This window comes from Corythoichthys intestinalis, chromosome 2, assembly GCF_030265065.1.
Source record: "Corythoichthys intestinalis isolate RoL2023-P3 chromosome 2, ASM3026506v1, whole genome shotgun sequence".
NCBI classification, from domain to species: domain Eukaryota; kingdom Metazoa; phylum Chordata; class Actinopteri; order Syngnathiformes; family Syngnathidae; genus Corythoichthys; species Corythoichthys intestinalis.
The window spans coordinates 26,251,091-26,264,798 of NC_080396.1; the positions used below are offsets into that span (position 1 = coordinate 26,251,091).

A 13,708-nucleotide genomic window follows, 5' to 3' on the forward strand; every position below is an offset into this window, starting at 1 on the left:
ACCCGAGAATTCCTCAAAGTACTTTACAACAACGACATAGTTCATGATAAATAAAAGGCAGGAAAGTACAATACAATGACATTAGAAAAAAAAATAAAAAACTCTTTGCGATAAAAGTCAAAACGGCAAATAAAACGGATAAAATCCGTAAACATTAAAACCCTTAAGAAATAAAACCATGCTGCCCTAGTCTGGAGAAAAAGCGAGTTTAAAAAAGTGGGTCTTTAACCGTGATTTAAAAAGGCCTAGCTTCGTAATGGTGCGGATTTCAGGGGGCAGGCTATTCCAAAACCTGGGAGCGGCAACTACAAAAGATCTGTCTCCCCACTGTTTATGTCTCAACTTCGGAACTTGCAAAAGAAGTTGGCCGGTAGAATGACGAACCCTGCCAGAGTTACGGAGGGTTAAAGTCTCAGATAAATAAGAAGGAGCCTGGCCATTAATAGATTTAAAAACAAACAGTAAAAGTTTGAAATCAATTCTAAAATGAACTGGAAGCCAGTGGAGAACCGGTACCGGTTAAAAAACGTGCAGCAGCATTTTGACTAAGTTGCAGACGAGAAACTTGGGAAGAACATCATAAAGTGCATTGCAGTAGTCCAGCCTTGAGCTTATAAAAGCGTGAATTGCTTTTTCAAGGTCATGGTGACTAAGAAAACTCTTTATTTTGGCCAAGAGACGGAGCTGGAAAAAACTTGCTCTTACAACAGAACTAATCTGTTTTTCAAATTGGAGCCTGCTATCGAATATCACGCCGAGATTTCAGAACTTGTATCTTAAAAAAGCGAGCCAGAGCGCCAGAGACTGGCTCAAGGGCATTCATCATGGAAGGGTTGGGGGACATCATTGGAACTGGGGTTGTAGAAAAAATGTTTTATATATCCATATATTGTTCTTTTGCCTTTACAAAAAGGTTAACCCGATGAAAATCAGTTGAGAAATGTGCAAGCTACAAATTAATTTCAGGCATTTTTAAAAAAATAGTCAAGACCACACTCATCTGTTGCACAAATTTTATTATAATTCTACATCTTGATTTTTGTTTGTGAGCATAGAGCTATAATCAATTGGTTGCTGCTCTCTGATTTTTGCAGGATGCCTAGATTTTCTGTGAAAAAAAGAAAAAAAAATATAAGATACCAAATGGCAAAGGGTAAAGGAAAGTGGAATTGTCAATCAATTTACCATATCGACGCAAATATATTGTACTTGTAGATACTTTGGAAGGTCATCACAAGCAAAAGGCACTCCTAGAATGGAGGGGTCTGCTTCAAGGGTGCACTCTTTTTCACCTTGACACCTGTTAACCAATTTAAATTAGAATTATTAATTGAAACACGCAAACCCATTACACCATTTGAATAGAATGACACGTACAAAGCATTAATGATATCATCAGCAATGACACTGCGACAGGAAGTCATAGCTGATGGCGTGTCAGTGCAGGTTTTTTCATCCACACGCCCGTACTTGACATCAAGAATACCCAGGACCCCAACATCTGAAATTGACATGTAAATGACATGCTGAGTATTAGACTGCAGAAGCTAGTAATTAAAAAAAACTTTTTATGACTTGTTAAAAAAAAAAATAATAATAATGATAACAATAATAATTAAAAGAAAAACTCACCACATTTGAGGTTTTCAGATTTTCCGTCGCACACTATTGTTTTAACCAGATCTATGGAAGTATTTGTAAATTTGAAGGCACTTATTAATAGAGGTATTCAGCAGAGTTATCAAAATTATTCAATTATTCTAATCAATGTAATTCATTAACATTGACAACAGGTTTTTAAAAGAATAAATTTTCAGCTATTGTTTACTTTAAAACAGAAAATACACCGAATTTCATCGTCCCGGTAGTAAACAGAATTTTGCAGTCCATCTTGAAAGCAGACTGATTACTGTCTCTTTGGAAAACGATCAACATTGCTGCCTGTTTTCAGGCATAATGTGTAACATACAAGTAACTTTATGGAAAAAAGTAATAATTTCATCTGTTAAAAAACATTGTTATTTGTAGCTGGATTAAAAATAACCTGAAACAGACATGTAGTTGAACCTGAAGAAGCCTCATAGGAGAATATCAAACTCTTAGCTCTTCACATGAAGTACAACTCTTCCTCATATGATATTACTTAGTTATTGTATAATTTTATTAAAATTATAATTAATAAACCCCTTGAGCAATAAACAATCCTTATGAAACAATATTTGATTTTTTAATAGTGGTTCAGAATGAACTTCAATGGAAAATATTGTTTTCCAATTATTTAATTAATGGACAAAATATTGATAGAGTAATTGATTATAAAAATTATTCAAAAGTGTATTTTCACCTTGTTTTTCAGCATCTGTTAACTTTAAGTAGTTATATCTATATTTTTATTCAAAACCATTTTTATGTAGAACTACTATTAAATGGAGCATGCCAATTATTCATTTGAAAATATGTTGCAGGCCACTAAAAACTAAAGTTGCAGATGGCTATAGTTTGTGGCCTTGCTTCCCACCGGTGGAAACTCTAGGTGGTGTACAATTTCATACCTTTTGGTTTTTCTACACAGGAGTAGGAGATTTGGATGAACAATTCAGGTAATATATTTTCAGGCAGGAGGCACAGCTCTTCATTTTCGCAGCTGAAGTAATGGGAGGAGAAATTAGTGTACAGTATAAGTAAAGTTGTTCCCGTTATGATACCAAATAATATTCTTACACATTTATAAGCCCGGTAAAAAGCGCAAGATGAATGAAGCTGATCTCACTGATAACAGCAGCAGCAGCCTTATTGCGAGCAGAGCAGTCAGCATCCTTCTTCAACCCTACGTCCACCTTCTCGACAAAGATGGCAAATCCAGAAGCTTTTGGCCACAAAACATATATCACATCAGAGAGCACAGACATACTGTAGCAGTGAGCAAGACAACAGTGTGAGCGTTGGGTATACATACGACATTTCAGCTCAGGTTTCATTCCCGGGCATGCCACATCGACAATAGCCTCTGTTGAATATACGTGAGTCAAACAAAGTATATATAGTGTAAATTGTTACACGTGTTTCTGTACAAAGTATTACCTGCAGGTGTCCAAGAGAATACTGCAATCAGAACTGCGAGACAGAGAAAAAAAACCAAATTGATATTCAAGGAGATTTTACACGAAGTGCCCATTCTCGTCTGAATACTCACTGGAAATGGCGGTCAACTTTGCGAAGAACATTTTTCTCGGTGAAGTGAAGGATTGTTTCACAATTGCTTATTTATATTGTATCTCTTGTTTGAACTAGGCATGCATGCTCAATGTAGGGGGTTGAAAAACAAATTTAAAAAGACTAACATTGATGAATGTAATGCACACAAAAATATATTTTCCAGTATTGGTTTAGGAAAATCTGTGTTTGCATTTTTGTCCAAAATAAACTCATGTGACCATTGCACTGTTGGACAGGGCTCATGTGACAATGTTCACACGAGAGAAGACAGAATTTTTGTTTTGATTTGCATGTATGTGTTTGGGAGATAATTAGCATTGTCTTGTCATCATTATTAAATTAAGGGGCGCAAGTTTGGTCTCAACATTGGTAGGGATGATATAACAGCATAACCTGCACGTACACTGTTTTGCTGGGGACGGGACATGAATAAGACCAAACAGATTGGGTTAACAGGAGTCGAGGCTTGACAATATGAACCTAATAGGCATAGATTTAGATGTTAATGCTCTCAACTGGTTCCAGTCCTACCTTACAGACAGAATACAAACTGTTGCTGCTGACGGTGTTCAATCAAGTCCACTTACTATTACAAATGGGGTGCCGCAGGGGTCTGTCCTTGGACCACTCCTTTTTACGTTATACATGAATAATATTATTCTTCCTAATCAACATTGTAATATCCACGTTTTTGCTGATGATTGCATTCTATATGCTCCCGGTTCTTCCCCAGCTCTAGCTCTGACTCATTTACAGACTGCTTTTGAGTCTTTACAAATACAGTGCCTTGCAAAAGTATTCGGCCCCCTTGAACCTTGCAACCTTTCGCCACATTTCAGGCTTCAAACAAAGATATAAAATTTTAATTTTTTGTCAAGAATCAACAACAAGTGGGACACAATTGTGAAGTGGAACAAAATTTATTGGATAATTTAAACTTTTTTAACAAATAAAAAACTGAAAAGTGGGGCGTGCAATATTATTCGGCCCCCTTGCGTTAATACTTTGCAGCGCCACCTTTTGCTCCAATTACAGCTGCAAGTCGCTTGGGGTATGTTTCTATCAGTTTTGCACATCGAGAGACTGACATTCTTGCCCATTCTTTCTTGCAAAACAGCTCGAGCTCAGTGAGGTTGGATGGAGAGTGTTTGTGAACAGCAGTCTTCATCTCTTTCCACAGATTCTCGATTGGATTCAGGTCTGGACTTTGACTTGGCCATTCTAACACCTGGATACTTTTATTTTTGAACCATTCCATTGTAGATTTGGCTTTATGTTTTGGATCATTGTCCTGTTGGAAGATAAATCTTTGTCCCAGTCTCAGGTCTTGTGCAGATACCAACAGGTTTTCTTCCAGAATGTTCCTGTATTTGGCTGCATCCATCTTCCTGTCAATTTTAACCATCTTCCCTGTCCCTGCTGAAGAAAAGCAGGCCCAAACCATGATGCTGCCACCACCATGTTTGACAGTGGGGATGGTGTGTTCAGGGTGATGAGCTGTGTTGCTTTTACGCCAAACATATCGTTTTGCATTGTGGCCAAAAAGTTCAATTTTGGTTTCATCTGACCAGAGCACCTTCTTCCACATGTTTGGTGTGTCTCCCAGGTGGCTTGTGGCAAACTTTAAACGAGACTTTTTATGGATTTCTTTGAGAAATGGCTTTCTTCTTGCCACTCTTCCATAAAGGCCAGATTTGTGCAGTGTACGACTGATTGTTGTCCTATGGACAGACTCTCCCACCTCAGCTGTAGATCTCTGCAGTTCATCCAGAGTGATCATGGGCCTCTTGGCTGCATCTCTGATCAGTTTTCTCCTTGTTTGAGAAGAAAGTTTGGAAGGACGGCCGGGTCTTGGTAGATTTGCAGTGGTCTGATGCTCCTTCCATTTCAATATGATGGCTTGCACAGTGCTCCTTGAGATGTTTAAAGCTTGGGAAATCTTTTTGTATCCAAATCCGGCTTTAAACTTCTCCACAACAGTATCTCGGACCTGCCTGGTGTGTTCCTTGGTTTTCATAATGCTCTCTGCACTTTAAACAGAACCCTGAGACTACAGAGCAGGTGCATTTATACGGAGACTTGATTACACACAGGTGGATTCTATTTATCATCATCGGTCATTTAGGACAACATTGGATCATTAAGAGATCCTCACTGAACTTCTGGAGTGAGTTTGCTGCACTGAAAGTAAAGGGCCCGAATAATATTGCACGCCCCACTTTTCAGTTTTTTATTTGTTAAAAAAGTTTAAATTATCCAATAAATGTTGTTCCACTTCACGATTGTGTCCCACTTGTTGATTCTTGACAAAAAAATTAAATTTCATATCTTTATGTTTGAAGCCTGAAATGTGGCGAAAGGTTGCAAGATTCAAGGGGGCCGAATACTTTTGCAAGGCATTGTATCTCTTCATAACCAAAGATTCGTTTTAAATGCTGAAAAAACTAAAATACATGGTTTTCTCCACTACCACCATTACTGACAATGACTTATCCGGAATCAAATCCCTAAATGGTACCCAAATTACTCTCACTGACGCATACAAATACTTAGGAATTTGGATTGACAGTAATTTATCTTTCAAAACCCATATTCATCATCTAATCCGTAAACTTGAATTCAAATTTAGCTACCTGTATAGAATCAAAGGCTGTCCGTCAACTTTTAACCGAAAAACCATTGTGTTGTCTTCTTTTGTTTCTGTTCTTGATTATGGGGACATCCTGTATTGTCATGCAGCTCCATCAACTCTTCATCAGTTAAACCCGGTCTATCACAGTGCAGTACGTTTCATCACCAATGACAATTTCTGCACTCATCAAGTGCATCCCTTTATCAAAACGATGGAAGGTCTTCACTACAGTCAAGAAGAAATTTCCACCGCATGTTATTCATCTATAAGGCTTTACTATGCAAACTTCCTAACTACCTCACATCTCTCCTGTCATTCAAATCCAGTAACTACAAAACACGATCAACTAATAATTACTCAACCCTAAACATTCCACTCACACGCATTAATGTTGGCAGAACTGGCTTTAGCTATTATGCTCCTCTTAAGTGGAACGAATTGCAATCTTCTCTTAGACTACAGTCAATCATTCATCTTGGTGATTTTAAATCTCTTTTGTTTTATGTTTTTACTGATCATTGTAACCGTTTCCGATAGTGTATTTTGTGTTGTCTGATATTTGTGAATGTTTGTGCTCAGGCCTCTCTTGTAAAAGAGATATTAGTCTCAATGAGACTGCCTGATAAAATAAAGATTAAATAAATCAAGTAAATTAATTGATAGGCTAAATGACAAATGAAAAATAAATCTGTATTGATTTATGGTATATAACTTTCATGTGTACTTTTTCAGGTGATACACAGTCAAACTTTAAAAAACTACTAAAGAAACATTTTGAAAACTTCCAGAATAAATGTCTGCATTTTATTAGCAAATTGAAATTGCAATTTTGAACATAACTTAAATGACATTAACAAACACAATAAACACAAACTTGTTTGTAATCTCTTAACTACCCAGGAATGCAAAAAATAAACATTTGTCTTAAGATGGACATAAATAAGTCAATTAAATATGCCTGTAACTGAGGAAAAAAAAAAAACTCCTAGTCAGGGCATAACAAAAACAAATAAAAATAGAGCCTTCCGTTAGGTAAAACACTACTTTTTTTGTCCACACCACAAGCACAGCCAAACTCAACGAAAAATGAAAACTTTTTACCTCAATTATAATGAATGTATGATTATCTGAAAACATGTCTGTATAGGCTCCAAGTAAAAATATTTTTAACTAAAATATTCTAGAAAAGAAATCAATACATTTTAAATAAATGCAAGTCATCAGCCAATCATACGTGCGTTTGTGGGGAAAAAATGGATCGGTACATTCAGCAAGCGAAAAGGGGTAAATGTAAGTCTGAACATCATCAAAATAATTCACTTAATCATGGTATGGTCGGTTCTATCCTTAGAAAACAGATAGGAAGAGAATCTAAACTACTTGTATAACTGAACTCATTATATAATGCAAATAATGTTGCTTAAACGTTGGTGAGGACAATTTGAGCATCCTGAAAAGTTGCTAGCGTTATGTCCTTACTGTCCCTATGCAAACCTATACCCTTGGATTAAATGTTCGTACATATATTTGAAGTTCCCTAAGAGTGAGACACATTAAATCTATTTTAATGAAACACCAAAAGGGACAAATGTGATTCACTATCAAATGTAAAGTAATAGCTTAACAGATTGGGTAAAATGGATTCTATGTTTTCCTCTTTGTTAATGTAAATGTTCCGGTTTTTTTTTGTTTGTTTGTTTTGTTTTGTTTTAAGGTTTTAGACTGCCTGACAGAAGAGGGCGCAACTCTTGTGTGGATGCATGGTTATTTGGTGAATAAAGATCTTTTTGATTACTTAAAATATTTCTGTGTAACATTTCTCGATGTAAATATCCTATTTATAGACATAGACACCCGTGGCTTATAGTCATGTGAGGAATATAAATGGAATTTTTCTTACATTTCGTGAAATTTGGGCAGTGCATCTGTCAGTCATGCAGCTGCTCTATAGACTGAAAAATATGGTAATTATAATAATTATTTGTGGACGTATTTTACTGAACCCCCAAAACTATACAAAAAGCATTTTATACTAGTGTTTTAAACGAGTCTTTACTACATATTTGATATACATAAATATTACAAGGATATTGCTGGCATTTGTTATAATTATCTTGGAACGTGTTATGTGTGTATTCAGAAAATCACTTTATTCTTAAAAAGTGTCGGAATAACAACACAATAAATTGGGCCTGATGCTCACAGGTAATTTCTGGTTTCTGGCATATGTTTGATGTACGAATGTGAAGTTGAAGACTGTACACAAGAAAGCCCGAAAACAGTTTGCTGAAGACATGTAAACAAAGCACATGGATTACTGGAAACATGTCATATGGTCTGATGAGACGGGCGGGCTTTCTTGTGTACCGTCTTCAGAAGAGGCTTCCTCCTGGGGTGACAGCCATGCACACCCAATTTGATGTAGAGTGCGGCGTATGGTCTGAGCACTAACAGGCTAACCCCCCACCTCTTCAATCTCTGCAGCAATGCTGACAGCACTCCTGTAACAAGTCACATGACATTTTGGAGGGAAAATGACAAGCAGTACTCAATTTGGACATTTAGGGATGTACGTAGTTTCTAAGGGGTGTACCCACTTTCGTTGCCAGGGGAAATAAATTAACTCTATTATGTAAGCTAGACACAGACTACTTTTCATTGTGTTAAAGTGTGATTTTGTCAGTGTTGTCCCATGAAAAGATATACTTAAATATCTGCAGAAATGCGAGGGGTGTACTCACTTTTGTGATACACTGTAGCTGGAAGAGTGGGCCGGTGTGTAATATGTGCCTCCAAATTTTTAGTTCGGACATACCCGCAGGTGGATTACGATTCCATCAAGTCACCATGCTGCTGTGTGTTTAGGAAAATGTTGTGCAATATTGACCTAAGAATCTAGACACATCAAAGGCTAAAGACAAACTGCAATTCAAACGCGAACAAAAACATGTGACATGAAAGTAAAATTACCAAATGCCAAAGTTAAGACAGTGGCGTTATTCACACGTCATAACTTGCTAATATTATTATTGGTAGGCATTTGAAAACCTGATGGCTGCATTATCACAAATATGCTCCCTCACTTAGATTCAGGGGGTGTTTCACATTGCCCTATGTGTCACTTTACCTCAGTCTTCCCGTAAAGTAGATTACACATGCTGTATGTTTCCTTGATCTAACGTTAATGTGTAGTTTGTTAGCCTCTGTCTTTTCTGATTAAAATGCAACTGTGGCGTGATAGCGCAGCTTGATTCTGTATTGCAACCTGGTATCTCCATTGCAATTTGGCAACTAAAAGCTGAAGGGGATGTCGTTCACTTCAATATTTTGATCCTGGCTGCAGTATCTTTTTTTTTTTTTTGCCACTAATCTTGCACGGTGCTTCTTTCAGTTGATTAATCTGAATAATAAATCATTGTCATGTACAACTAAAGTTAACTTCAACATAGTTTGTAAATCTCTCTATTTTTTTTTATGCTTAACACAACATCCCAACCACATTGAAATTTGGGTTGTACATACTACATGCTATTTTTTTCTTTCTCACATACTGCAGGAAAATAAGTGAAAGTGAATTTTCAAATGGAGCTCTGTCGTTTAAAAAATAAAAAGTAAAACTGCTCTTTTCCTCGTTACTCGTAGAGAAAATGGTGCAACCTCTCATATAAAATACTCAAAAAAATAATAATAGTCATTAGCGTCTACAAATTCTACTCAAGTAGTAAGTTAAGATATTTACCTTTCACAGATGGGAAAGTGACTAAGATACAAAAAATAAAGCCCCACAGAGTCTGGGTTCTAAATACATAAATAAATAAATAACTTTTTAATGTGACAACTGTAAATTCAATGGCCTCTAGTGGTCATATTGACTGAAACCACTCTATTACAGCTCATCAATGAATATGGGTTATTGCAGTATATATTATTTAATTTATGTTGAATGGCTGCCACATGGGACTGTGTGGTTGCCTCTAAAGGGGCCCCCAAGATCTTGCTCTGTGTTTATGATGGGCAGAGGTGGGTATTAATAAGTTACATTTATTTGAGTAAGTTTTTGAGAAAAATATACTTCTTAGAGTAGTTTTACCACGCAATACTTTTTACTTTTACTTGAGAAGATTTGTGAAGAAGAAACAACACTCTTACTCTCCTACTTTGGGCTACACTAGACTCATTACATTTTTCGTCTTTATTCTACATAGTGACTTTATTTTTGCCAGAGATGCCGACAGTGGCGTCAATGAGACATCGAACAATAACCACATGACTTCATAAAATATCATTCAGACGTAACAATGTTTTTCTCCACTAGAGGGCAATCGTGCTGTGTTGTTCTGGCCGGAATTCGATGAGTTCTGTGTCATCTTTTAGGTCTAATATGGCCATGTAGCAGGTTATAGTACAGCAAGGGCGTAGGTTTGGTCTCAACATTGGTAGGGACAATATGGCATAACCTGCGTGTACACGTTTTGCTGGGGACGGGACATTCATAATGATCAATGCAAAATAAATCTTTATTGACTTATACTAACTTTTATGTGTGTGGGTTCAGCCTACACAGTTCAATTAAAACTTTTGGTTTCAAAAACTACTAAAGAAACATTTTGAAAATTTCCAGAAAAAATGTCCGGATTTTATGAGCAAATTTCAATTGAATTATTTAAACATAACTTAAATTATATCAACATACACAATAAATGCAAGTTTGTTTATCATCTCTTAACTACCATAATTCAAAAAATAAACATTTGTCTCAAAACCCCTCAACATTGTCTAAATAAAGATATCAAATATAATTGAAAAAAAAAAAAACTTCTTTGTCAGGGAATAACAAAAATAAATAAAAATGGAGCTGTCCTTCAGATAAAAAAAACTACTGCTTTTGTCCACAAGCACAGCCAAACTCAACAAAAAAAAATTAAAGCTCCTTTGTAAGTTGTTTTAAGACGAAATCAATAAAATAAAAAGTATAATTGGGGAGAAGGGGGTAAACCTCGGTTCACTACATTTCTCAGTTAATTTAACGTGAACAGTAGAAAACATACAGGAGGACACTTCTCTCTATGCAGCTTCCTACTCGAGTTTTGCAGGTTAGCAAGTTCACACAGTTTAATCTTATACTAACGTGGATGCAGGTCAGACTTTCAGTAGCAAAATTAGTGGTGTGTTCCCCACTTCCACAACATTGACATATTTTTACATTTAGTACACTGGCTGCTGCTGGCTGAAAAAAACCCCAATTCAATTCAATTCAATTTTATTTGTATAGCCCTAAATCACAACAGATGTCTCAAAGGGCTTTGCAGAGGCAATATGATACACAATTAGAAATGAAGCAACAAAAATGAATAGATACAGTTCAAGTCCTGGGTATCCCCTATCCTTAAGACCCTCCATGCCGGCAAGGAAAAACTCCAAAAACTCCAGAGTCAATTGGGAGAAAAATGAGAAACCTCGGGGAGTACCATAGTCAGGAGAGATCCACTCCCAGGACGGATCGACAGGAACCCCAGAACTGCTAGTGGGATTTAGCAGGCGAAGTTACAGTCCGTAAAAATGCAGTGGAGTAAAGGAGCAAGAAGAGGTCCATCTAGCCAGATGAGACGGGGGAAGCAAAAAATACTTCTAATATTTCTAATATCTAATGTGTGTGTGTGTGTGTGTGTGGAGGGGGGGGGGGGTCAATTAATCAGCCTATCAAATGTGCATTTAGGAGAGAAAATTGGACCAGCACATTCAGCAAATGAAAAGAGGTACATGTAAGTCTGAACAAAATGAAAAAAATAAAATAAGTAGTAATGGTGGGGTCAATTACAAAAATTAAAACATATGGGAAGACAATCTAAATGACCTATATAACGGAAGTCATTATATAACACAAATAAGGTTGCTTAAAAGTTGGTGGGGACAATTTGAGCAACCTGAAAAGTTGGTAGTGTTTTGTCCCTACCGTCCCTATGCAAACATACGCCCTTGTAGTACAGTATAATAAAACAGTTCATACAGATGAAATTATTTTAAAAAAAAATTTAAAAAAAAAAAAAATCAAACATCATTGTATGCAGTTACTTGCAATGTTACTCATTATTTGAGTATTATTTTCAACAAATACTTTTTTGCTTGTACTTGAGTAAATGTTTGGATGACTACTTTTACTTGAGTAACATTATTTAAAATTAGGGCTATTCTTAATTGACTAAATTTTTGGCTAATCTACCAACCTCTGATGGTGGGGGGTGCGGATGGTCCAGTGTTTTTTTTTTTTTTTTAATGATGTGTAAGTATCCTGTTAAAGTCCACTGCAACCCACTAAATTCAACCTTAAACATTGAAATTACTACAGTGATCAACTCGCTCGATGAAATAGAGTTAGGTAAGTTATGAAAAAGTAGAAAATGCGTTGGGATGCTTTTGTGCTTTGGTCAGTAACTTTTTCCCAATTTTCATTACAACTGACGGATATATTCATTATTGGAATAGATGGAATTGATTCACCATTGGATATGACCGTTCTTTCCACCAATGGAATTGACATACGTATACTGTAGACATGATTGGAATTGATTCATTTATATGTCATTTGAATTGTCAGAATTTCATTGGAAATTCACAAAATAGAGTTCTTTCAAATCTGAAGTGAAAGTCAGTAATTGTGAATGGAAAAGCTTTTTTCCTTTTGACAGTTGGAAATGAATAGGGAAGTTTTTGGTAAGAATAATGATGAGTCTTAGAATCAATGGGAGCCAATGGATATTGATTTTGTTGAAGTTCAATAAGAAAGGGAGCCAATGCGGAGTTCTTTAAGGCTCGAAGAATGTTGACGTTGGGTTCAAATTACTCCAATATGTCTAAGGCAATCTTTTATGGTGGAATGTTTCCCTATTTTTTTAAGAGGTCAAAACAGTTCAAAACAGGTTGAAGTTGGTTGGAACTGACTGATAGCTGCATCATTGGAATTGATGGATATGTGGGGGTGCTTTTCAAAGTATCCCACAATAAAGTGAACAAATCTTACAACTTGGGTGCATGCTGCCCCACGGCAGCTGTATTTTTATGTCATCAAGGGTATAGCAACAAGATCTATACATAGTGTTCTAGGAGGGCTTTGGCCACATTTGATGAAAGAGCTTTCAGAGATACACACATTTTCGGGGCCCTGGGAAAGTATTCTCAAAACTCCCACTCAGGGTAACACCCACTCTCAATAGTTAAGGTGCACAGTTTTTTCTTTATTGTATAGTTAACCACCTTTATTCTTGGACTGTCTATTTATAGTAATTGATGTAAACACTCAACACTTGATAACATTATCTAAAGAGCTTTGTGTGCGCGTGCGCGTTCAAGACAAGTGTGAGTTATCAGGGGGTGTGCAGCTGTCGCTCCAGAGCTGATTATTTAAACAGGGGGTTGAGAGAAGGCAGACAACGCAATTGTTCGAAAGTTTTAAGAAGTTTTTAAATGCTACTTTATCCATTAGGAGAAGGTTGCAGCGTTCGGAAACTCTAGGTCGATTCTCTCACTCCCTCTCTGTCACCTGACATAGGGGGGAGTCAAAGTCTTGAAAAGGGGCCATGATGACTGCTGCTAATGCTCCATGATCCAGGGTGGACTTACACCTGCAGAAGGACACGCAGAGATGTACTATTTTCCTCCATGGATCTCATTACTTTAACCCAGGCTTTGCGGGGATGTCCAAAAGAATTCGTCTTGGCTTTAAAGACAAAGTCAGGTGTGTTTAAAAAGCGCTAGATAGGAATGGTTTGTGTTTTATTAAACTAGTCATATTTTGGCTACTAGGTGTATACAAAATACTAACAGTACAGTACAGTACAGTAAATATACGTAGCCTTCTACCAC

The 13,708-nt window shown here is 36.6% G+C and overlaps 2 protein-coding genes across 4 annotated transcripts in view; one reads left to right on the plus strand and one right to left on the minus strand.

The window, feature by feature from the left end:
* Positions 1-1,005: 1,005 nt before the first annotated feature.
* Positions 1,006-8,720, minus strand: LOC130912412 (L-rhamnose-binding lectin CSL1-like). Of its 2 annotated transcripts, none has more exons than XM_057830487.1 (9): positions 8,590-8,720; positions 3,082-3,114; positions 2,957-3,007; positions 2,722-2,866; positions 2,553-2,644; positions 1,633-1,683; positions 1,378-1,501; positions 1,186-1,300; positions 1,006-1,108 (listed from the first exon to the last, which is right to left on the minus strand). In XM_057830487.1, exons 3-9 carry the CDS (start codon positions 2,976-2,978, stop codon positions 1,100-1,102), a joined length of 558 nt encoding a protein of 185 aa, XP_057686470.1. In that variant the 5' UTR covers positions 2,979-3,007; positions 3,082-3,114; positions 8,590-8,720; the 3' UTR covers positions 1,006-1,099. The 2 variants fall into 2 exon arrangements, with proteins under 2 accessions (XP_057686470.1, XP_057686468.1); XM_057830485.1 differs by lacking the exon at positions 8,590-8,720 and adding an exon at positions 3,194-3,974.
* Positions 8,721-13,275: 4,555 nt separating this feature from the next.
* LOC130908789 (striated muscle preferentially expressed protein kinase-like) overlaps positions 13,276-13,708 on the plus strand; it is a 77,593-nt gene continuing 77,160 nt past the window's right edge. For both annotated transcript variants that reach the window (XM_057824592.1, XM_057824631.1), the window contains exon 1: positions 13,276-13,580. The gene's annotated coding sequence lies outside the window, so the exon portion shown is untranslated. The remainder of the gene's footprint in view (positions 13,581-13,708) is intronic.

What these genes read in the sequence shown, in the direction of transcription:
- LOC130912412 (XM_057830485.1), bottom strand. Translation starts at nt 3,224, where the DNA reads ATGTTCTTCGCAAAGTTGACCGCCATTTCCA. An exon ending in AAAGTTGACCGCCATTTCCA is followed by an intron (nt 3,115 to 3,193) that starts GTGAGTATTCAG and finishes TCTGTCTCGCAG; the next exon opens with TTCTGATTGCAGTATTCTCT. An exon ending in ATTCTCTTGGACACCTGCAG is followed by an intron (nt 3,008 to 3,081) that starts GTAATACTTTGT and finishes TATATTCAACAG; the next exon opens with AGGCTATTGTCGATGTGGCA.